General features: G+C 51.3%; 1 protein-coding gene across 1 annotated transcript in view; it reads right to left on the bottom strand.

Annotated features, from left to right (window-relative positions):
* The window catches only part of PDE6B (phosphodiesterase 6B), a 34088-nt gene extending 10561 nt beyond the window's left edge, over positions 1–23527 (bottom strand). The window contains exons 1-6 of the mRNA XM_039220409.1: positions 23045–23527; positions 18839–18991; positions 18176–18265; positions 1857–1997; positions 1692–1766; positions 716–780 (exon numbers count right to left, since the gene is read on the bottom strand). Coding sequence (XP_039076340.1) covers positions 716–780; positions 1692–1766; positions 1857–1997; positions 18176–18265; positions 18839–18991; positions 23045–23512 — 992 coding nt within the window. The 5' untranslated portion in view covers positions 23513–23527. The remainder of the gene's footprint in view (positions 1–715; positions 781–1691; positions 1767–1856; positions 1998–18175; positions 18266–18838; positions 18992–23044) is intronic.
* Positions 23528–25497: the final 1970 nt, after the last annotated feature.

Below are 25497 nucleotides of genomic sequence, written 5' to 3'. Positions count from 1 at the left end.
AAGGCTACCAGGTTGTGGACTCAGGGAGAGCAGGAGGCGGCCAGGGGTGAGTTTGGGGGTGTCTGTGCTGCTTCATCCCTCTTCTGCCTATGCTGAGGTCCCCTACCCTGCAGCAGCTCCTTCACCACTGGGGGACCTGCACTTCAACCCAGCCTCCAGAGCTCAGCGTCAGTCCCCTATCCTGTGGCCTCGCACCTGGATCCCGGTCCCTTCGTGGGCCCTGCAGGGTGGGGTCCAGAGAGGCTTATGGGGTTGTAGGGTCACACGTCTCTCCCCAGTCTCTCTACCTCGGAGCCCCCCCCACCCCCACTGCTGTGCCTCCGCTAGCTCTGCTTCCACTGGGACGGACATTGGGTGTACCCTGGGGACCCCACCTGTGTGGGTGGCAGGGTGACTCAGGATGAAACCTGAGGCCTCAAAGGCAGGTTGCTGCTGACAGGGCCACCTGGACAGCTCACCTGAGCCTCTGAAAGTGCTCCCTGGACACGCTTGGTGCCTCCCTCCACACACCCCCACTCACTGCCTCCCTAGCGGTGAGCCACCCTCCCTCTGCAGCCCACTTCCGCATTGCTCTGCAGCACGGGGAGCGCCATGGTGCCTGCGAGGGACCAAGAGCTGCTGAACCCATTGTGATAAACCCCCAAAGCCACCCCATCATGGGTCCGAGGGTGTTCTCGCCCTCGGGACATGCTTCCTTTAAAGCCCTGGCACTTACGGGATGACCTTGATGTCTTCCTTGCCATGGAGGATATAGTCGATGACTTTGTAGAAGACGATTTCCTGCGAAATGGACCACAGCAGTCGTGAGGGCCTCCCTGGGCCAGCCCCCGGTGGGAGCTTCCCTGGGAGGTGAGAGGAGCCACCCAGGGCCCCCCACCCAGACACACACATGCATGTGCATGCACAGCCCACTCCACACCCAGAGTTATACACAACCCTCACGTGCACACATATGCATGCACCCACACATGCAGTTTATGCGCACACACGCAGACCATCACTGACACTTGCAGAACGCACATTACACACCTGTCTTCATTCTGTCTGTCCCACTCAAGCCCACACACAAGCTGGGTCCCATACCCTTTCACACACGTGCACAAACCACCCAAGCCTGTACACACACACACACACACACACACAGCTGTGGCAGGTCATGGTCACAGCTCAGCCTTGTGCAGGGACTCATCTATACACTTGGCACACAGCCCTGTGAGGAGGGGAGACAGAAGCCTGGCCTGGCTGGGTGGTGTGTACCAGACTGGATGCACGGTAAGAGGCTCAGGTATCTGCACGTGCTCCCATGCACTGTACACACTGCCTCTGTCGTGCACATGCACGCATACACATTGCCCCATTTGGGAGATGCTAGTGATTTTAAGGCTGGGCAGCAGAAGGACCACCCAGTCAGGATGGATGCTGGTTATTCCAACCAGGCTGGTGACCCTTATCAGGGGACCAGCACCTGTCCCACCCAGCCCCAGAGTGCGGGCTGGAGTCAGGCGGTCTTCCAGAGCAGTCAGGCGGCCGAACTCTCTGTTCCCACCTCCCCACACCCTTCCTGGAACCCTCCCTTCCCACCCTGGGCCAAGCTGGGGTGGGACAGGTCCCTTCCCACCCTGGGATTGGACTTGGAGCCAGGGAAGCCTCGGCGTGCGGGCTGCACCTGTCCCCCTTCCACCATGACTCACGCGGCCGTCGGGCGTGCGGGGGCCTGAGTACGGCTGGGCTTCTCCCATGAGCACAGGCCACACGTCAAAGAATTCCTGAGTGGGGAAGAGAAGGGAGGAGTCAGTGGGTCAGCACCGGAGCAGGACGCACCTGGCCAGGAGGCCCGGGGAACCGCGGGGCCTTACCTTCTCCTTGGTCATGTCCAGGAGGCCCACCGAGTAGCGGTCACAGTTTAGATAGGCCCGCACGGTGTAGAAGGCCTTGTGGAACTGCCTCTCGATGTCTGTCAGCTCCTCAAACACCTTGTTCGCCGACCACAGCAGCACCTGGGGGGCACACCGGTGAGCCTGTGGGGCCACACGCACGCGCGCGCGCGCACACACACACACACACGTGTGAGTGCAGCAGCACCGGGGAGGGGGCACACCGGTGAGCCTGTGGGGCCACACGCATGCACACGCACGCACACACACACATGCATACACACATGTGCACACACACGCACAAACACAGGCATGCACGCGTGCGTACACATGCACACACACACCTGTGTGACTGTAGCAGCACCTGGGAGGGAACACTGGTGAGCCTGTGGGGCCACATGCACGCACACGCGCGCGCACGCACACACACACACACCCCTGTGTGAGTGCAGCAGCACCGGGGAGGGGACACTCTGGTGAGCCTGTGGGGCCACACGCACACGCGCGCACACAGGCACACACGCGTGCACGCGCGCGTGCACACACACACACACACCTGTGTGAGTGCAGCAGCACCGGGGAGGGGGCACACTGGTGAGCCTGTGGCCACTTCTCCCCATCTGTGTGACCACAGCAGCACCTAGGTGTGAACTGTCACGCCAAACACACTCATGCACACACGCATCTGACCACAGAGCCCCGGAGGGATGCTGGCTGATGGTACCTCTCCCAGCGGCATCAGCACAGAGTGGCATCACCCAGGATTTCATCCAAGCACAGGACTATCTGCTCCTTGACTCAGGGGGCCTGAAACTTACTGGTAGGTAAAGCCTCTAAGCTTTGGCCGCGCCACTGCCCCTCACTGTCTGGTGCTGGCCTTGGTCTGGCTTCGTGAGTGAAAGAGTGACTGGATTAAAATTGAAAGGTAAAGCTTTGACCAACCTGCCTTCCCTTATCAGTTTTGAGGAGCTGGGTTTTGAGAACATGGACTCATTGTGTCCTGGGTGTCACAAAGCAAGTTGAGAGTGACAGTTCACTGACATGGTCCATGAGGCTCTGGCCAGGCCCTCCCCAGGACACCGATCCCCCCAACTGAACCCCCGGCTGCTGTCCAGGGTCACTGACCAGGCTCAGATGAACTCCGTGGGGCTCTCCCCTCACCTGCCTGGGCTGAATTTCTCTATTTCCTCAGCCACTGCCCAAAGGCAGGTGCCTCCAGGCTGCACTCCCAGCACCTTGCATGTCTTCTGGCCTGTAAGGAGTGCTGTCTGGGGCCAAGCCTTTCCTGCCACCATGCTTCTTCCCCTCCTGCCCGCCCCTCTCAGGCTTTCTGCAGCTCCCACCCTTTACTGTCACAGGTGGAAATGGGCTTCAGAGACCCCCACTTGCCCTGGAATCCTCTCACCAGGAGCCAGTTTAACCTGAACCCTAAGCATAACCCTGCATTGGTGCACAGGGCTCATGGAGACCTGATCCCACCTACCTCTCTCCACTGGTGGATGAAGCTTACCTGGTGGCCTGGCCCCACGCCCTCTCTGCCCATCCCTCTCCAAGGCATTCCCAAGTGCCCTCAGCACTCACTGTGACTGACCACAAGGCTGTTGCACAAGCTCTGTCCTCTGCTTTTACAGCACTCATTCCAGGGCTTCCTCATCTTTGGGTCTCAGCCTAAAGTCATCTTTAGAAGGCCCGTCCAGAACACCCACCAAACCTGATCCCTTACAACACTCCGTTTTGTTCTGGCTTCATGCAGGTGCAAGTTCATTGTCTCCCTACTCCGCCACAAGCTCCGTGAGGCCTGAAGGCACAGCTGCTTCGTGGCTTGCACAGCACCTCGCACCCACGTGCCTCGCCACCTGTGTGTTTGTCGGTTGCATGGAAGGTTGTGAGCTCTGAAGCCCTAAGGCAGACTGTCTGAATCCCAGGTGCTGTAGCCAGCTGCTACCTGGGCGTCTGCACGTGCACAGCAGGGGCGGCCAGGACTCTGTGCTCACCCATGCCCACTGTACTGTGTCTCCCTCACCTTTGAGCTGCTGGCTTAGCAACCTAGTCCTCCGCGGCTAATGGCTTGGACACAGAACTCTTCATCCTTTCCCCCCACACATGGTGAATAAGGGTACTGATCTGGTTCCCCTCGGCTCTGTGACCTCAGGAAGGTTGTCTAACTTCCAGACCTCAGTCTCCCCTCCTGTAGAATGGGGATAACAAGGTTTTCCCCTCAGGATGCTGGGAAGAAGAATGATGGAACGGGAGTCGGGCTCTGAGAAGAGTGCCCGGCTTTCGGGAACTCCATGTCTATGAGTGTGCAAATCACTTGTGTGTCCATGCCACAGACACTCACCGAGCTCCCTCTGTGTGCAAAGCCATGGCTAGGGCCAGAACACACATCAGAGATGTGAGAATTGGGGGAGTCAGGCTGGGGAAGGCCCGATGCTCAGAGATGTCGGCCCAGCTGCCCCTGGCCCTGCCGGGGCGCAGGGAGGGGTGTATGCCTGAGCTGCGTACCTGAGTTTTGGGTCACCTGAGTACTTTGGTCCCCAAAGCCTCTCCCCCAGGAGGAGGACAGTGAAGAGAGGGACTTGTGCCTCACAGTACAGCACCTAAGGGGGACCTACCTCGACCCTCCCCTCCTCCCACCTCCACCCCCGTCCCATCCCCCCCTCCGGGCAGAGCGCCTCCTGTCATGCCCCTCGCAGACCAGAGGCCAGTCACCACATGCCCCGAAGCAGGTTCTCTTATGGCCCTGAGGAAATAGGGGCTTAAGGGGTCAAGCAACACATCCAAGTGGTCTGAAGCCAGGCACCCTGGCTCGCTGAGGGCCTCTGCCCTTCCCCTCTCTCTTGTTTCCTTTTTTAACTTTCTGAATTGAGTCTGGCCCATTCAGTAAGCGAGTGAGGTGGAACACAGCTGGATGGATTTTTATGTCAGCACGCACCTGTGTCGTCAGAATTTAGAGCATTTTGGTCCCTGGTCAGCATAGCACCGTCTCTGTCCTCGCAACAGCTCTTGTGACCTCTGGCTCTGGAGTGTTCTGGAGCGTCATCTAGGTGTCTTCATGCAGCCCCTGTTGTGTGTCACTCTGGGGTGCTCTTCCTGAACCCCCAGTGGTTGGGGCTTCCTCCACCACTGCCTCCATCCCAACCTGGGGCCGTCTGAGACTGCTTCTGCCCCTCCAGTTCCCGGGACTGCCCCCCCCCCCCCCGCCCTGACTTCAGATCAAGGAGAGCTCTGACACCCGCTGGCCGACGTCCTCTGGTTGTCTGCTGGAGATTAGCAGGCCAGGACCCTCAGGGGGTAAACTTAAGGGTCAGCAGATGGGCCTTAGACTTTCAAGAGAAGTTAGAAACCCAGATTCTTAATGAAATCTTGACTTTAAAATATAGGAAACTTGTTGAATCAGACTAGGGCCATGTGTGGCTCAGGACGTGTCCCCCATTCCAGGCTGCAGCTCACATCTCGTCTTCTGGACCTCAGCTCCTCCACAGGGAGTGGCCATCACTTGCTGACCTCAAGCCTCTGCCTGCTGCCATCAGCATACCAGTGCCACCACATGTTATGTGAAACCAATACCAGGTGATTGAGTGACCAGGAGCCAGGATCAGCCGGGGGCTGCAGGGTTGCCCTTCACAGATTCGTGCTCCGAAATAAGAGACCTGGGGGTGAGGGTGAGGAGCCACCTGGTGACTTTGGGAACAAGGGGAGTCCAATTGCATTTGGGGACAGACAACACAGAGGCCTGCACAGCCTCCAGGAATGGAGAGGCTGGACTTGTGAGGTCCAACCTGGCACTCATACTCCAGGAGGGAGGTGTCAGGATGCCTGGAGGGTGGGGAGCAAACCAGAAAGGTGACCCAGCGAGCTCTGGTCAGCCTTGGCCCCCAGGGCTCTTATTGAGCGGTAAGCTTTTGAGAACTGGTTGTTCAATCTTCAGGAATTTTGAGGCACGGTGGGTAAACATAGCCATCATTAAAATTAAATGATGTAGGGGTGCCTGGGTGGCTTAGTCAGTTAAGCATCCGACTTTGGCTCAGGTCATGATCTCACGGTTCGTGGGTTTGTGGGTTCGAGCCCCGCGTCGGGCTCTGTGCTGACTGCCAGCTCAGAGCCTGGAGCCTGTTTCAGAGTCTGTATCTCCCTCTCTCTCTGACCCTCCCCTGCTCACGCTGTCTCCCCCTCTCTCTCAGAAATAAATAAAACATTAAAAAAATAAAAACATTTTTAAAAAATAAAATTAAATGATGTAAACTTTAAAAATGAGAAAATTATATTAAAACAAAAGTCCAAATGTGCAACCTTATTGCTTCCTTGTTATTTCACTATAGCTCACTGTCACCCACGCTCCCGAGATTCTTTATGGTGGAAAGATGACCTGTACTATTGCACATGTCTTCCCAACTGTCTATATGTTTTCCGGAAGCTGTCTTGTCCTGGCAGGGGTAGTGCATGGCCTCTGGTCTTCTCAGTCCGGCCATAGACACACAGGCAGCCTAGAATGCGGAGAGGCCACAGTCCTCGCCAAAGGGGCAACACAGACTGCCGGGGAGTGGGAATTGCTCAGCTAAAACTGATCAGTCAGCTTGTTGTGGTAGGTCAGGGAGAATCCCACCATCCCTGGCCAAGCTTAATGTTTACCCTGTTGCCTCTGACCAAAGTGGCCTCGGTGTTTTCAGGAAGGGACTGGCGGGAGGCCCTGAGTGGAGTCTGCAGGGAGCAGGGTTGAGTAATTCTTGACTGGGGGATGGATGGCAAGTCTGAGGGCCCAGAGCCCAGCTGGGGGTCTCTAGGACCCTGGAGAGCTGCTAAGGAGGGAGGGGACACACTCTTCCGTGAGAACTGCTTTAATTCCCAAGTACCTGCTCTCCTACAGCACAAGGGGGAAAGAAAGCAAGGAGCACACCAGCCTTGACCGCAAACAGTGTGGGTGACAGCCTTCAGTCACTTTAGAGTTTCCTCTCCAAAAGGGATTGCGAGGTAGAGCCCTGTGCTTTGTACAAATTAAGTAGGGTTCTTATAAATGTTGTTCATTGTATGAGTAGAACAGCTTTCTACTAGGACTAGGTGATGTCTGAGCGGAAAATCAAAGCACCCAAATGAGACATGAATCCCTTGCTGAAGCCCACAGTAGAGCTCTGACTTAAAGCACATCTGTACGTGCATGTGGTCTGAGGAGCTAGAAACAGTGCATTTTCAGATAGTCCATATTTCCTAAGCATTGACAATTCATTTGCTGGAATGATACTTATTGCTGGCTTAGGTCTAGGATAACTGGACCACAGAACAGATGAAAATCCCCGAGTCTTAGAGTTCACTTCTAAGTGAGGACAGGGGGTGCTAGAACAGGAACAGAATAAACAGCCTCATGGCTTGTTGAAAGCAGATGAGTAGACAGAGGGAACACAGGAGACAGGGTTGTATAGGGAATGTGGGACTCAAGTGGGGGTGCTAAGGGCAGGGGAGATCTCTCTGCAGATGAGCCACAGGCTGTGTAGAAACAGTGTTCCTGGCAGAGGGACCTGCAGGTGTAAAGGCCTCTGTGAGGGACCGTGGACGTGGTGGAGCAAGGGTCCAGAAGGAGCGGGAAGGGAGTGCAGGGGAGCCCCTGAGGTCATCCAGTGACATGACCTACGTTTCCAAAATATGGCTCTGACTGCTAAGTGGGAGTGGGCTGACAAGGTGCAGAAGGAGAAGGACCCTGAGATGTGTCCATGATGGCGGCAGACAGGGCCTTGATTGGTGTTTATAAAGGGGAGCAGTCCAGCAGGGGTAGCTGGAGAGGGAGGTAGGGGCTCAGGACATGACAGGCAGAGAATTAAAAACCTGGCTTTCCTTGAGATGTGACTTTCCTGGAGGGAACTGTGTCCCCCTACCTCAGAGCAATACCCAGTGGGGGAAGTGTGTACGGTGGGATAGAGCCAAGAAAATGCTCCGTTAGATTTGAATCTTAGCCTGAGGTCACTGTTTGGAAGTAGCTGATGTTAAGAATTGGGAAAATGTCCTCATAGCAATTAAGTTAAGGGGCCTGACCAAGAGGAAGCTGGATTATCTACTCCTGGGTGAAGAGGAGACCACAGAGCAAGGGCAGAATGAGAGCCACTCAGGACATCAGCTGCAAGGGAAGTGGGCTAGGCCTTACCAGGGCAGAAGAACACACAGAAGGAGCGTTTGAAGAAACAATGGCTGGACACCCTCTGAATTGGGTGAAATACATGAATATTAATATCCAAGAAGCTCAACAAACCCTAAGTAAAATGAACTAAAAATACCCACACCAAGATACATTATAAGCAAATTGTTGAAAGCCGAGACAAAGAGAATCTTGAAAATGGTGAGAGAAAAGTGACTTGTCACATATAAGGGCTCCCCAGTAAGGTTGTCTGCAGATTTCTCATTAGAAATTTTGGCGGTCTGAAGACAATGGGTTGATATATTCAAAGTGCTAAGAGAAAAAAAACCCAAAACCCTGTCAACCAAGAATCCTATATCTGGCAAAACTTTCCTTCACAATTGAGAGAGGAAATAAGACATTCCCAGGTAACCCGAAGCTGAGGACATTTGTTACCACTAGACCTGCTCTGCAAGAAATATTAAAGGGAGTCCTGTAGGTGGGATGAAAGGACATGAGACAGGAACTCAGAGCTGTATGAAGACATAAAGATTTCCATAAAGGTAAATATATGGATAATTATAAAATATAGCATTATTGTAACAATGAAAGCTAGAAAACATCATTGAAATAAATTAAAGAAGACACAAATGAATAGAAAGAACTCCCTTAGTCATGAATTGGAAGAGTTAATACTGTTACGATATCATTACCTCCCAAAGTGACCTACAGATTCAATGTAATCTCTATCAAAATTCAAATAAAAGGTTTTGCAGAAATAAAAAAAGTCCTAAAACTCATATCTCAAGGAATCTCAAGGGACCCTGAATAGCCAATCTCGACAATAAACAGGATACATACTTCTTGAACTCAAAACTCACTACAAAGCTTCCTTAATGCTGGCATAAAGACAGGCATATAGATCAATGGAACAGAATAGAGAGTCCAAAAATAAACCCTTGCATCAATGGTCAAAGGAATTTCAACAAGGGTGCCAAGATCATTCAATGGAGAAAAGATAGTTCTTGAACAAACGGTGCTGGGAAAACTGGATGTCCCCACGCAAAAGAAGTAAGTTGGATCCTTACCTCACATCGCTTGCAAAAATTAACTAAAAATGGATTAAGGCCCTAAACATAAGACCTAAAAGTATAAAACTCTTAAAAGAAAATGTAGGGCAAAAGCTTCATGACATTGGATTTGGCAACGATTTCTCAGATAGGACAACAAAGGGCGTAGTCAACAAAATAAAAAAATAGGCAACTTGGACTTTCTGAAAATTAAAAACTTTTGTGCATCAAAGGACACTATCAACAGGTCAAAAATGCAACCTTCGGGGCGCCTGGGTGGCTTAGTCGGTTAAGCGTCCGACTTTCGCTTAGGTCATGATCTCGCGGTTCGTGGGTTCGAGCCCCGCGTCGGGCTCTGTGCTGACTGCCAGCTCAGAGCCTGGAGCCTGTTTCAGTCTGTGACTCCCTCTCTCTCTGACCCTCCCCTGCTCACGTTGTCTCTCTCTCTCTCTCTCCTAGAAATTAAAAAAAAAAAAAAATGCAACCTTCAAAATGGGAGAAAATATTTGCAAATCACATATCTCATAAGTGGTGAATATGTAGAATATGTAGAGAACCCCTAAAACTCAACAACAAAAGAAAAAATAACCAGCTTCAATAATGAGCAAAGGACTTGAACAGAGATTCCAAAGAAGATACACAGATGGCCAATATACATGTGAAAGGATGATCGATAACTACTAATCATTAGGGGAATGCAAACCAGAACTACAATGAAGTACCTCTTCATGCCCATTAGTATGGCTACTATAAAAAACACACAGAAAATAACAAGTTTTGGTGAGGATATGGAGTAATTGGAACCCCATACATTGTTGGTGAAAATGGAAAATGGTGCAGCCACTGTGGAAAACAGTATGGCAATTCCTCAAAAAATTAAAAATAGAATTACCATATGAACGAGCAATTCCACTTCTGGGTATGTAATAAAAAGAACTGAAAGCAAGGTCTCAAAGACATGTTTGTGCACCCATATTCATAACAGTATTATTCACAATAGTTAAAGTGTGGAAGCAACCCAAGTGTCCATTGACGGACAAAAGGGTAGCAATATGTGGTCTATCCAGACAATGGAATTTTATTCAGCCTTAAAAAGAAAGAAATTTGAATACTTCCTGCAACATGGATGAACCTGAAGACTTTATGTTAAATGAAATAAGTGAGTCACAAAAAGACAAACACTGTGTGATTCCACTTCTATAAGGTACTTAGAGTAGTCAGAATCGTAGAGATCAAAAGTAGAGTTATAGATGCCAGGTGTTGGGGACAAGGGGACTGGGGAGTTAGTATTTAATGAGGATAGGGTTTCAATTTGGGAATGTGTAAAGAGTTCTGGATATGGATGATGATAATGGTTAAACAATATAAATGTAATTAAACCACTGAACTGTAAACTTAAAAATGGTTAAGATAGTAGGTTTTATATTGTGTGTCTTTTAGCACAATAAAAATAATTAGAAAAATAAGCAAAGAGAAGGAGAAATAAATGCTATGCCAACATGAATCAAAAGAAAGCTGAAGTAGTTATATCAGTTGTAGACAAAGTAGACTTCAGAAGAAGGAAAATTATCAGGGGTAAAAAGGGACATTACATAATGGTACAGAGGTCATTTCTCCAAGAAGATAACATCCTTAATGTGTATGCATCTAATAACAGAGCAGAAAATTGCATGAAACAAAAACTGATAGAACTTGAGAGCGCAATAGATAAACCCATGAGTTGGCAACCTCAGTGCTCTTCTTTCAGTAATTGATGGATCTGGCAGGCAGAAAATCAGTAAGAGTTGTCTGAATAACACTGGAGATAATAGACATCAACAGACCACTCCACCCCAAAATAGCAGAAAATAGGTACTTCCAAGGTTACGTGGAGCACTCACCAACATAGACCATGTTCTGGGCCATAAAACTCATCTTAACAAATGTGAAAGATTAAAAATCATAAGGAGTAATATATAATCATACTACGGCACAATTAAACTAAGGATCAGAAATTAAACAGAAGGTAGCTGGAAAATTATAAAATATATGAAACAAAAAGCTCTTCTAAATAATACATGGGTCAAAGAAGAAGTATCCAGCGAAATTTATAAAGAGTTTGAACTAAATGAAAACAAAAATACAGCTTATTAAAATTTGTGGGATCCAGTGAAAGTGGTGCTTAGAGGGATGTTCACAATATCAAATGCACATATTAGAAGAGAAGCAAGATCCAAAATCAATAATCTAATTTTAGGAAACCAGAAGAGGAAAATGAATTAAGCCTAAAGCAAGCAGGAGAAAAAAAAATAATACATAAATAATAAATATTAAGAACAACACCATGCCCCAAAATGTGACAACTTAGGTAAAATGATTTTTTTATGCCTTGAAAGACACAAACTACCAACACCCACATAAGGTGAAATAGAATAATCTGAATAGAACTGTATGTATTTTTAACTTTAATCTTATTTATTAATTTTGAGAGAGAGAGACCGTGCAAACAGGATAAGGGCAGAGAGAGAGGGAGAGAGAAAATACCAAGCAGGCTATGCACTGTCAGCACAGAACCCAATATGGGGCTCGAACTCATGAACTGTGAGATCAAGACCTGAGCTGAAACCAAGAGTTGGATGCTTAACCAACTGAGCCACCCAGGCATTCCCAGAACTGCATATATTAAAGATGTGAGAATAATAATTAATAATCTTCCAAAAAGAAAGCATCAGTCCTTGATGAATTCATTGATGAATTCTACCAAACATAGAGAAGAAATTATGTTAAATCATGAGAATCATGAGATCATGAACTGAGACAAAATCAAGAGTCAGTTGCTTAACCGACTGATCCACCCAGTGCCCATAGATGCAAAAATTCATAATAAAATATCAACAAAATCAATCCAGTAACCTATAAAAATAATTATACTTCATGACTAAGTGGTATTTTTCCCAGGTATACAAGGCTGGTTCAACATTTGAAAATCAATTAATATAATCTACCACATTAACAGGCTAAAGAAGAAAAAATGACACAATCATATCAATTGATGGAGAAAAGTATTTGACAAAAATAGAACACTCATTCAGTATAAAAACTCTATGCAGAATAGAAATAGAGGGGAGCTTCCTTAGCTAGATGAAAATTCTACAAAAACCATTAGTGAGCATCAAACCTAATGGTGAGAAAGTGGATGTTTTCCCCTAATGTTGGGAGTAAAGCAAGGATGTCCTCTCTCACTACTCATATTCAACATTGTGGTGGAAGTCCTAGCTAGTGCGATAAGACAAGATAAAGAAATGCAACGCATATAGATTGGGAAGGAAGGAATAAGACTGTCTTTGTTTGCAGATGATGTGATTGTCTGTGTGAAAATATCAAGGAGTCAATTTAAAAAATCTTCCTGGAACTAATAAGAGGTTGTTTTAAGGTCACAGGATACAAGATTAATATGCAAAAGTCAGCCACTTTTCTTTATATCAGCAATAATTGGAATTTGAAATTAAGAACACAGTATCACTGGGGTGCCTGGGTGGCTTAGTCGGTTAAGCGTCCGACTTTCGCTTAGGTCATGATCTCGCGGTTGGTGGGTTCGAGCCCCACGTCGGGCTCTGTGCTGACTGCCAGCTCAGAGCCTGGAGCCTGTTTCGGAGTCTGTCACTCCCTCTCTCTCTGACCTTCCCCTGCTCACGCTGTCTCTCTCTCTCTCCTAGAAATAAATAAAACATTAAAAAAAAATTAAAAAAAAAGAACACAGTATCACTGATATTAGCATAAATCAGTGATACTGTACAAATTAACAAAATATATGGGATCTTTATGCAAAAACTACAAAATTCTAAAGAAACCAAAGAAGATCTAAAGAAATGGAGAGATATTCTCTGTTTATCAACTGGAAGACCCATTACTGTTGCCTGTTCTTTCCAACTTGTTGTACAGACTAAATGCAGGCCCAATTAAATTACCAGCAAGCTACTTTGTGGATATAGACAAACAGACTTTAAAGTTTAAATGGAAAGGCACCTCCCCCCACCCATGGAATAATACTGCAGAAAAAACAAGTTGGAGAATTGATATTTCTGATTTGAAGACTATAAATCTATAATGATCAAGACACTATGATATTGGTGAAAACATAGACACATAGATCAATAAAACAGAATAGAGGACCCAGAAATAGACAACTGCAGGTTAGATGAAGAAACAAAGGCAATTCAATGGAGAAAGGATAGTTTTTGCACAATTTGACATCCATATGCAAACAAGCGTGTTTAGACCCAGGCGTGACACTTTTCACAAAGATTAACTCATAGACCTAACTATAAAATACAAAACTATAGGGGTGCCTGGGTGGCTCAGTCAATTAAGCTTCTGACTTTGGCTCATGTCATGATCTCACAGTTTGTGGGTTCAAGCCCTTCCTGGAGCCTGATTCGGATTCTGTGTCTTCTCCCTCTCTGCCCCTCCCACTCATGCTCTGTCTCTCTCTCTTTCAAAAAATGAATAAACATTAAAATAAATTAAAACACAAAACTATAAAACTCCTAAAAGATGACATAGAAGAAAATATGGGTGACCTTGAGTTTGGTGATGAGGTGGGGTTTTTTTTAAGTTTTTATTTTAATTCCAGTTCTTTAACATACAATGCTATGTTAAATCAGGTGTACGACACAGTGATTCAGCTGTACCGTACGTCACCCAGTGCTCATCACCACAAGTGCCCTCTTTAATCCCCACCACCTATTTCCCTCATCCCCCACCCGCTTCCCCTCTGGTAACCTTCAGTGTTTTCTCTATAGTTTGAAGTCTGTTTCTTGGTTTGCCTTTCCCTCTCTTTTCCCTTTTGCTTGTTTGTTTTATTTCTTAAATTCTACATATGAATGAAATCATATGGTAGATTTGTCTTTCTTCGACTGACTTATTTAGCTTAGCATGATATATTTTAGCTCCATCCATGTTGTTACAAATGCCAAAATTCCATTCTCTTTTATGGCTGAGTAATATTTCACTATATGTATATATGCTATGCTTTCTTTATCCATTCATGTATCGACGATGAGTTTTGAGATACAACACCTAACTACAATTGATAAGTTGGACTTTATTAAAATTTATAACTTCTGGGGCACCTGGGTGGCTTAGTCGGTTAAGCGTCCGACTTTCGCTTAGGTCATGATCTCACGGTTCGTGGGTTCGAGCCCCGCATCGGGCTCTGTGCTGACAGCTCAGAGCCTGGAGCCTATTTCAGAGTCTGTATCTCCCTCTCTCTCTGACCCTCCCCTGCTCACGCTGTCTCTCTCTCTCCTAGAAATAAATAAAAATATTAAAAAAAAATAAAATGTATAACTTCTGTTTTTCCAAATACAGTGTCAAGAGAATGAGGAGGCAAGCTATACAATTGGAGAAAATATCTGCAAAACACACATCTGATAAAGGACTTGTATCCAAAATTTTGAAAAACTTTAAAAATGAAACAATAAGAAAACAGAAAACTAATTTAAAAATGGGCAAAGATCTGAACAGACATTCCCTCAAGGAATAAGGTACAGATGACAAATAAGTATACGAAAAAATGCCTAGTAGCATTCATCATTAGGGGATTGTAGATTAAAACAAAAATGAGACACACCTATTAGGATGACTAAAATCCAAGTAACTGACAATATTGAAAATTGATGATAGGAATTCTCATTCATTGTTGATAGGGATGCAAAATGGCACAGTTGCTTTTTGGCAGTTTCTCACAAATTTAAATACAATTAAAGGCGCCTGAGTGGCTAGTTAAGCAGCTGGCTCTTGCTCAGGTCATGATCTCACATTTCGTCAGTTCGAGCCCTGCATCGGGCTCTGTGCTGACAGCTCAGAGCCTGAAGCTGCTTCAGATTCCATGTCTCCCTCTCTGTGCCTCCCCTGCTTGCTCTCTTTCTCACTCTCAAAAAATCAATCAATCAATCAATCAATCAATCAATAAACAAACATTGAAAAAAGGTTTTTCTTAAAGTTAAATACAACTATACCATGTTATTCAGCAGTTTCACTCCTTGGTATGTACTCAACTGATTTGAAAGCTTACATCCACACAGAAACCTGCACACAAATGTTTTTAACAATTTTATTCACAATTGCTCCAAACTGGAAGCAATCAAGATGTCTTTCTATAGGTGAATGTGATACATTCAGACAGTGGAATGTTACTCAGCACTAAAAAGAAATGAGCTATCAAGCCATAAAAAGACATGAAGGAATTATAAATTTAAAAAAATTAATGTTTATTTTTGAGAGAGAGAGAGAGTACAAGCAGGGCAGGGGCAGAGTGAGGGGGGCAGAATATCCAAACTGGGTTCTGTGCTGACAGCAATGAGTCTGACGTGGGGCTCAAACTCGTTAACTGCAAAATCATGACCTGAGCCGAAGTTGGATGCTCAACTGACTGAGCCACCCAGGTGCCCTTAAGATTTTTTAACGTTTATTCTTTTTTTTTTTTTTTTTTTTTTAAGAGAGAGAATGAGAGTGAGACAGAGCGTGAGTGGGGGAGGGGGAGAGAAAAAGGAAGACACAGAACTGGAAACAGGCTCCAGGCTCTGAGCTGGGAGCATGAAGCCCCACACAGGGCTCAAACTCACAAACGGTGAGATCATGACCTGAGCTGAAGTCAGATGCTTAACCAGCTGAGCCACCCAGGTGCCCCAAGACATGGAGTAACTTAAATGCATTTTACTAAGGGAAAGAAGCCAATCTGAAAAGCTACACACTGCATGGTTCTAACTATATGACATTCTGGAAAAGGCAAAACTGTGGAGACAGTAAAAAAGATCAGTGGTTTCCAGAGGTTCAGTGGAGTTGAGGATAGAGGTGAACAGGTGGAACACAGGGGATTTTAGGGCAGTGAAATTATTTTTTATGATACTTTAATAGTTTATAACTGTCATGATGCATTTGTTAAGACCTATAGAAATTTATAGCAGAAAAAATGAACCTTAATATGTGCCAATATAACATTTAGCAGGTTGGGGGATTCCATGAAATAATGCAGACTCTGACAAGATAATCAAACTGTAACACTTGAAACCACCTCACTGAGGGAGGCAGAGAAAAGGTGCTGATGGAGGTATTTTTGGAAATGAGCAGAGTCTTGAAAGACTAAAGGCAAAAGAAGCTGAACACAGACACTGCCCTCTGTTTGGTTAAGTTGTCTCCCAGGGGTTAAAAATTATGTTCTTGCTGTGCACATACACTAGAACTGAAGAACTAAGTAAATGAGTGGTGGATGATCTCACTGTTGGAGTGGAAATCTGCATACCACCCAGAGGAAGAGGCCAGAAGATCCTTGTGGTGACAGGTTACATTGTAGACACCAGTAAGAACTCAAGTTTAACTTAATACAGATTCATGGTTACACTTAGAAATATTTGTAGATGTGTGTATGCACAGAATAGTATGCACACATGTACTTCCTTACTCTGTCAGCTGACAGGACCTTGAAGCCGACACCCCAGTAGCAATGAGCACACCCAGTGCCCAGATCTTTGTTTCTAAGACCATTCCCCAATAAAAGCAACCAGGGCTCCTTGAGGAATTGCTGATTTCAGGACTGGACAGGAAATATACAAACGATCCTGGAGCATCAGAAAGTAAGTGATGTGCCACCCCCCCCACCCAAGAAACCTACCCATCCACCAGCCTAATAAACAAAAACACCCCAGAATAATGGGGTCAATGGGTTGTGTCAGATAGCACAGGAGCTCACTGCAAGGCTCCTAGTGGCTACAGTCAGAACAGAATGAACAACAAAATCAGTAAAGTTGACTAGGGTTATCATTGAAATACTCGTGACTCCAAACTGATGTAAATAAATGACTGTACAAATTGATAAATGGGTGAGGGGGGACATATATCCAGTGCAAACCCCTGTTCCTACAGTGTGGGGCTCACAGCAACTTCCCCCCAAAGGGCACAGTCAACTGGTGGCCTTTCTAGACGCCAGTCTCTCTGTGTCATGCCAGCCTCACAGCCCCTTAGCTGTTCCCCAGCCAGCCCTACGCCCTGTCTGACCAGCCTCCATCCAGGCAATTATGTCCTTCAAGGCCTCAGGCCATGTTTTTCCCTCTGCCCAGGACACCCCGATGTCCTCACTGGAGGGTCCTCCCACCACCCCTCTGCACAGCCGTGCTGGAGCACCCGGCTGCCCAGCCTCATCCCCATGGCTTTGGCTCCAGACCCATGTGGCCATCGCCTGTGGGAGGTCTCGCTCTCAGAGGCTTCTTTCTTCTCCATACGTGGGGCTGGCCTATTGCCAGAGGACCCTCAGGAAACCCAGATCGCCTGCCGAGGCTGCTCCTTCTGTAGCTCATGGGTCAGGAGGAGGCCCTGAAACAGCCTTTCTGAGATAAGTGCAGGAACCTCTTTTCATTTTAAGTAAGTTTACAGCAGGTACCCAGGATGCACTCAGCGTTTGCAGACAGAACAGACAGTGGGGATGGCCTAGAGTGACCAGTTCATCCTCAACATCTTCTGAGGCTCAGCCTGGAGGCCACAGAGTGGCCCAGCCCAAGGCCCAGAGTGACAGGAGCTGCCTGTTCGTCCTCTGTCTCCCAGGGCTGCAGTGGGCCCGGCCCTGAGCCAGGAGGGCGCAGAGGGGACCTACCACACGCACCCATGAGCTCTGCGTCTGTCCCTGAAACATAAGGCCCTGCCTTGCTTCTGTCAGGCCCCACGCTCTCCTGGCGGGCGTAGCGGATTCCAGGGGCAGAACCCGCCAGGGGACTCAGCCAGTGAGTGACACACCTCTGTCCCTGTTTGTCTTTCGCCCCAGCTCCTGCCATAGAGTTTGAGACATCTTCAGAAGCACGCCTGCAGCGTTCGCAGGGACTCACACCCCCTGGGCCGGGGGTGAGTCAGGGCGGGCAGATGGCATCAGAGACCCAACCTCTTTGGGGTCCCAGCTGCACAGTGGGTTCCCGACACTGCCTCACGGCACACTCTCAACATCACCCCACAACCGCCAAAGCCGTGGGACTCTCTGGAACCTGCCCAGGCGAACACAGCACTGTCTTTGTCCAGGGACACGGGGACAGGGACAGACTCGGACATCTCAGAGGGTGGGGGGCTGGGGCAGGATGGCCCACCCTGGGTGCACGCACAGGTACCTGGCCTCGGCGCGTCTCACAGTTGTGAAGGTAGCTCAAGTGGTAGATCTTGAGGTTTAACATGCCAAAATTCAGGTACTTCAGGAAAACCTGAAACAAGAATTAGAACAGCAGGAGGCTTTTTTTGTTTTGTTTTGTTTTAATGTTTTATTTATTTTTGAGAGAGAGAGATAGAGACAGTGTGAGCAGGGGAGGGCCAGAGAGAGAAGGAGTTACAGAATCCAAAGACAGGCTCCAGGCTCTGAGCTGGCTGTCGGCACAGAGCCTGACATGGGGCTCGAACCCACGAACCGTGGGATCATGACCTAAGCCAAAGTCGGACGCTTAACTGACTGAGCCACCCAGGTGCCCCATAACAACAGGAGTTTACAACCCTAGTTTTCAGAAGGTGCTCAGGTGTGCAAGGGTGCAGAGATGCCCAGTTGCCTGGAGCAGGGTGCGTATGTGGCACTGATCTCAGTACACGCAGGCCCACACACGTGAAGACACACACAGCAGTGTAGGAGAAACACGTACATGAGCCCTCAGAGCTGAGCAGAGGAGAGGTATACACACAGACACCAAGAGAACATGTGTGCACCCCGCCAGGCCCAGGACAGACCTGGGGACAGGGGTGGCCTGCATGCGGAGACATGCACGCCTGAAAGGGCCCCCAACACTCACATCTTCATCTTCACTTGTGAAGCACGGGCCATCAAGCTTGTTCACGGCCATGATGACAGCCACCACGTCTTTGCCATTCATGATGGGCGTGGCCAGGATGTTCTTTGTCACATAATCGGTCAGCTCATCAGCAAAGGAGCTGAAGTGAGGACACTGGGCAGCAAGAGGGGAGAAGAGAGAGGCCGTCATTCTGTGGACCTAGAGCCCTGGCTCACCCTGACCCGGGGGGCCCAGGGCCAAGCCCCACAGAGTCCCCCGCCTAGGCCAGTGCTGAGACGCAGGCGCTGGCATCAGGAGCCGAGGCAGCACAAGAAGACATGGCTCGCGGCCTGTCCTTGTGGCTCTAGGCCGGCTGGGTCACTATTCCCCGTCGGGAGTCAGCTTCCCCAGCTGTCGCCCCCGTAAGCCTGGCCTGCGTCCTTCTCCCTCCCCAGGTCCCTGCTAGGTCAGGCTGCCGGCTCCTATGTCTCCTCCCCTTGGACCAGCCCCCATATGCTCCTTCCCAAAAGTGTGTGGCCAAATAAAGGGTGAGTGAGAGTCGGGGCAGAGGGTCCCCGGGAGGCTCCCGGAGTCGTGCTCCAGCCAGCGTGTGCTCTATAGGGCCTGCTGCCCCTCTGACGAGGCATCTGTCCCTGTCCGTCCCCAGGGCAGGTCCCGCCAGCTCTAGGGCTGCTCTTCGGGGTCTCCTTGATTGGGAACTGACGGACGGGCTTTCCACAGGGAGCCAGTGAGCTGAGCTGGGTTTTGACCCAGATGATGGAGTGTTACCAGGATGAGGCCTCCCCAGGTGACTGGGGCTCTGTCCTTCAGACTGGGTGTAACTCCAGCTCCACCTTCATACTCCCTGGGTGCTGGTATTTATTTACATGAGGCCAAAGTGACCAGACACAGAGCTGCAGCAGATGGCTCAGAGTTGGACTGCTTGGGTTGGGGCCTGGACTTGCCACCGCGTCACCTGGCGCAAGGCTGGGACAGCCCTGGGCCCCTGTCTTCACCAGTCAGCTTGGGTTGAGTGAGGCAGTCCCTGTAAACGCTCCCTATGTTTTGTTATTATTACTAGTTAAAAGCCTTCTGGGTTTACCCAAGGACTGTTGGTCCTGTGGCAAACAGAGGGGTGACTGACCCCATGTGACTTCCGGTGACTTCTCTGTGGCTCCGCCCTCATGTGGCCCAAGGATGCTGCGACCGCTGCCTGGACTCCCTTGCACGGGCAGCTGGGCCACAGTGCAGGCCAATGGGAGGTCAAATGAGAGGGAGCCTGCTGGGAAGGAGGGCAGCCATGTTCTCACGAAGACGTGGGAGCGTCGGGCACCGACTAGTCTCAGGTCCTTCCCTGCCTGATGACTGGAGAGGGAGCTGTCACCCGCAGCCACAAGGGGAAATCAATACTGGAGCCCTGGAGGTGGCAGCAGCCTTGAGCAGTGGCACCAGTGTTCGTGGCACCAAGGGAGACACCTGTCTCACCACCTCACCCCAGGCCAAGCACAGGCGGAGCTCAGGGCCCTGGTCACGGTCCTGCCTTTGGTATTTGTGCTCTCTGCTCACCTTCCTGGCACCTGCTGCTCTGGGGTTCTGCCCTCCTGGCCACACAGCTCAGTGTCCTGGCCGGCCTGTAGCTGTACCCCAGACTTTCCCTACTGTCCTTCAGCCGGGCTCCCCCTTCTCCCCTGGGGCCCCTCCAGCTCCCCTGCTCCCTGTGCCCCGCCCCGCACCAGCTCCCCCTGCGCCCCCTGCTCCCTGCGCCCCGCCCCGCAGCAGCTGACACCCTTTCTTGCTCCTGCCACACTGGGACCCTCGCCCTGACAGTGTCTCTGCAGGCAGCTGTCACCCCTGCAGCACCCCAGGTGCAAAGTGAAGGGACCCTCAGGATGGCCGAGAGTAGGTTCTGGCCAAGAGCTGTGCTGTCTGAGCAGAGTCCCTCAAGGGCCGGGCTCACCTGCGCCCCGTGCGCGTGCCCTGCGCCCGTTCAGGTCCCTGCCTGCGTCTCCTCCACGGTGTCCATGTCACTGTCCCACCCCGCTTCTCTGCTGAGCGGCCCCTACCTCACTCAGAGCCTCTACCACCGGGCGGGCAAGGGGCGGTGCCGGAAGCAGGAGCCCTGGAACCGGACCTTCCTGTAGCCCCAGGCCCGTTGCTTCCGAAGCTTCTGCCCGCTCGGCCGAGTCCCGGGGCTGGAACCCACCCACCGCCGCGGAGGGGAACTGGTGGCCTCTGGGCACCTCCTGCCGCCTCCGCCTCAGTGGGTCTAGGGCTCCTGTGACGGCTCCCAAGCACCCCCAGCCCCGTCTGCACTGCCCTGACCTCCGCCTTGCTCGCCTGCCCGCTTGCTGGCATATCTGTGTCCTGCACGGCCGGCCGCCCTCCTCCCTCTCCAGGGTTGGCCTGGCTCTGAGACCTCCCCACAAAGCCGTGCCCCTAACCCCAGTCTAGCCTCCTTCGGCCCCCCAGTAGCCACCGCCACGGCTGGGGTCTGCGTGCCTTGGCAACATGCAGGACCCCGTGGACTGTTTCCGGGCCCACAGCTCTTTGGAGGGGAGTCAGAGACCCTCCCAGAGCCATGTCCCTTCTGCCTGGCTGCCTTGCCATGAACCCTCGGGGGTCTTCAGAGCTGCAGAGTGACGGTGGGGTGCTGCCGTGGCATCCTGCCCCCCCACACCGGCGGTCCTTGCTGTCCCCCAGGCACACTCTGCTCTCCAAAAACAGCCTCCGTGCTTTTGTCACCGTGCGAATAGGGTGCTCGGCTGGAGCCTCAGCTGGAGCAAGGCTTTCTGCCTCAGTATCCCCTCTGAAGACAACATGAGTTTGGAAGCCTGACACTTGAAATGCTTAGGGCTTTGTGACACACTTAATGGAAATGAGCTTTTTGGCTGATGTTGACTCTGGTCTCAGTTCTACTGCATCTGAGATAAACAAGGCCCAGCACAGCCCTGAAGATTGAGGCCAATGCTGTGTCCCTGGCCCCCTGGGGGAGAGATTAGGGTAGGCTGTCCTCATGGAGGCAGAAGGGTCTCAAGAAGCCAGGGCCCCAGGGACGGAGAAGGCACAGGACCTAGGCTAGCCATGCCACCTGAGCCAGACCCTCACACAGCACAGGCTTGGGAGGACAGACCTCCGGGGGCTGAGAGGTCCACCCCAGGCTCAGGATGTAGAGAGAGAAGGGGCAGAGAAAGTCGCTCAGTGCAGGCCCCTGCACCTCTCCCCACTGCAGAACTCCTTATTTTCCTGTTAATTCAGGCTCCTGATATTCTGATGCTTGGGTGACCCATTTCTTAAACGGGAATGGAGATGAAGCTAATCCCGAGATTACTATATTCAGGTCGCTGGACCTGGGGTTGTTTAGAGCAGATAGGTTTAAGAGGATTGCCACCACTTCCTTCCCAGGGGCCTGAGGAGGATGTGCACGTGTCTGTCTGTCTCCAGGGACTAGGGGGCAGCGGCTGTTTTGGGAGAAGCCCGTCCCAGTGGGCAATCCCCTCTAGATTCCTTCACTGAAAGTGGACGAGGCTGATCTCGCTCAGGGCCCCTACGCCCCCCTCTCAAAGGGGGGAAGGGAGAGGAAGAGAGAAGGCAGTGGCTCCCCTTCCGCCCCAGTGGCCCCTTCCTGCTCCTTCTTGGAGCCCCTCATCCCCATGCCCACACTGGAGGCCCTTGCCCTCACACATGTCCCACACACCCTGTGCCACCCCAGGCTTCCTGGCCTCCTGCGTGCTTGCCCCACACCCACCCTCTTCTCACCCGACAGGAGCCTGGCCTCTGGCTTCTCAGCTCCATGTACTGCTCCCTACCCTTCCTGCCCCCCCTGGACCAGCCCCTGGTCTTCCTGCTGCTTCTCCCGAACCCCCAAGCTTGCCTGTGCCAGCAAGCAGCATGGTCTCCCGGGGGGTTGTTAGTTTCAGGCTTCAGGGTCTACTGGCCCTTCCTTTCTGGGCCTTCGCACAGGCCCCTGCCCTGATCCCTTCCCCCAAGCTCCTGAGCAGAGGCCTATGGGTCAGGGAGGCAGCAGGGCTTGCCCAGGCCACCCTCCCAGCCAACTCGAGGCTGGCTTCCTTCCTTTCTGCGAGCTCCGGACCAAGCCACCCCACTCAGCCCACTGCCCCAGGCTGCCTTCCTAAAAGCAGAGGTCCCCACATCGCCTGCAGGCTGACCAAGTCCATGGGACTGGGAGGGACGCCTCGCCAGCCCCACCAGTTGTGGCCCAGAACCCACCTCCGTCACGTCTTTGATGTTCACCATCTTCTTGGTCTGAGCCACATGGCCCACAACCCCAATGTCCAGTGGGAAGACGATCTCAGAGTCGGGGGGCACCAGGCAGTCCTCCAGGACGCTGCTGGGCTGCACGCTGAAGAGGCGTGTGGCGAGCTCAGCCACGCCGTTGCGCTGGCGGTACATGAAGAGGCTGCAGCGGTCAGCATGCAGGATGGTGCAGAGGCGTCGGAGCATCTTGAAGACCACCCGCTCCATGTTCACGCTCTCCTGCATGTCCTGGACCAGCTCAAACAGGGCCGCGCTCTCCTCCACCTGGCACAGCTCGCGGAAACTGGCACAGTCCAGCGGCTGCCCATCCTCGCAGGCGCCAGCCACATACTCGGGGCTCAGCTTCTTCTCAAAGTACTGGTCTGCGAAGCTGGGGTTCTGGTCAAGGAACTGCTGCACGTCCTCCTCACTGAGGCTCATGGTGTCCCCCTGCCCGTCCAGGAGTCGTGGCCGGTCCCCAGGCACACACAGACTCCCGGCAAACACTGTCATCAGCAAAGCCTTTCTTAATGACGATTACCGAGTCCTGGGAGGACACCAGCTGACTCGCCCACACTTGCCCCCCTTGCCTTCGATCTTGGGCTTGGTCTGATTTTCCCAGGGGTGGGTGATGGGAGCTCAGGGGCTTCTGCCTGTGGCAGGGGTCCTGGGCAGCTGGGGGTAGGGCGCTGGCTTCCAGTGGGGCAGGCCCTTACACCCAATCCCCCAGAGGGGTAATCCCACAGACACCATGACCCCTTCTGCCTGGGGGATTGCCTGATAATTCTGGATGGTCCAACAGGCACCCCCACATCTCCTCGTGCTCATACCTGGACTCAGGTGTGCTGGGGAGGTGGGGCGCCAGCTCTCCCCCTCGGGGAGATGCAGCCCAGCCCTAGGCAGGAGGGGTCCCTCCCTATGGTGCCGGAGGTCAATAAGTGCAGCTCCGTGGCTCCATCCTCACGGAGGGAAGTGAGAAGGGAGGAAGAAGGTCCAGCATCCAGTGTGAGGGTTGGGCCACAAGATGGGGTTTGCAGAGACTTTCCTTTCTCTTTGATGGTGAGGAGGTGGCCTGGGCGTTTGGTCTTGCAGGTGGGGGGCGTGCATGTGAGAATAGGTCACCTGAGTGCCTAACAGAGCTTCTCTGCTAAGAGCTAGTGCCCTTAGAAGTCTCAGGGAGCCCCCGCCACACGTCTTTTTCTTTGGCCCAATTCCTGCTTATTGGGCAACCTTTATCCCTACTGCTAGACCCACCCCTCACACAGAGCCCACGGCCACACCGTGGGCTCTGCCATGTTTATAGACAAGATTGTCCATGTCTGCCTGACTCTCCAGCTGCTGGAGTGCCCTTCACTTCCCTCAAAAGAGACTACATGTGCATGTGTGTGTGCATGACTGTGCGTGTTCGTGCTGGGTGTGCGGCACAGGGCTGCTGGGTGTGCACGTGCCTGCATGTGCCTGCGTGTGCGTGTCCAGGGACTGCTGGAATGGTGGGGGTATGGGGGCTACGTCCACGGGTGAGCCAGCTGGTGCGCGCCACTCAGCAGAGACCAGGTGGGCACCTGGCATTCGGACGCATCTTCCCAAGCAGCAGCCACGTTTCTGTCCACAGAGGCAGAAGCTGAACAGTGTTGTTGGAAGGACTTTATGCTTCTCCGGGCCAAATACCAGGAATCACGAACCAGGGGCCTCGACTGAGGGAAAGGCCTAAGGTTTCCTCCTGTTACCTTTTAACCAGGATGCAGGGTTGGTTTGTGCTTCTGAATTTCACTGCTGGCAGAAATGTGTGTTTGTGCATGTATGAGCATGCATATATACACACACGTGTGAGTGTGCACGCATGTGTGATTGTGGGGCAGGGGACTTCTTGTGCTCAGACACATTTCCTCAGCACAAGCCATGGTTCTGGGGGACCTTCCACGTGGGCTCTGGGCTGGTGCCTTGCAGCTGTGCTGACCACAATGGGCCCAGCTGGCCGAGCGCCGGGCACGGGCCCTTGTGTTGTGACATTCATGCCTGTGCTTAGTCACGCAGCAGACTCCTTTCAGGGATCTGCTCTGAGCATCCCACTTTTCCTAAAAATAGTGCGTTCTGCCTGGGGACTGTGGGAGAGCAGGAAGGCAGGTGCTGTGGTGCTCAGATTTGGGGCCAGGGTTGGGGGTCACCTTGCCCTGAATTCAGTCCCCAGACAGCTTCCAGAGCCTTCCAGCATATTGTCTCCAGACTCTCAGGGCTGCAGTCCAAATTGTGCCTGATGCGAGGGACATGCCAATGAGGCAGCCATCAGGCTGAGCGGCCCAGGGCAGTGGGGTCTTTGTGGTGGACACTTCCCGAAGTCTCGGCTGCCTCACCCTGAGGCACACTCAGGACTGCAGCCACGCTTCCTGCTTCTGGCCCCCCACTCCTGCCAGCTGGCTCCCCCCTTG

This window comes from Hyaena hyaena, unplaced genomic scaffold, assembly GCF_003009895.1.
Source record: "Hyaena hyaena isolate Hyena2069 unplaced genomic scaffold, ASM300989v1 scaffold_886, whole genome shotgun sequence".
Lineage (NCBI taxonomy): Eukaryota > Metazoa > Chordata > Mammalia > Carnivora > Hyaenidae > Hyaena > Hyaena hyaena.
This window is presented reverse-complemented; position numbering and strand designations above follow the sequence as displayed.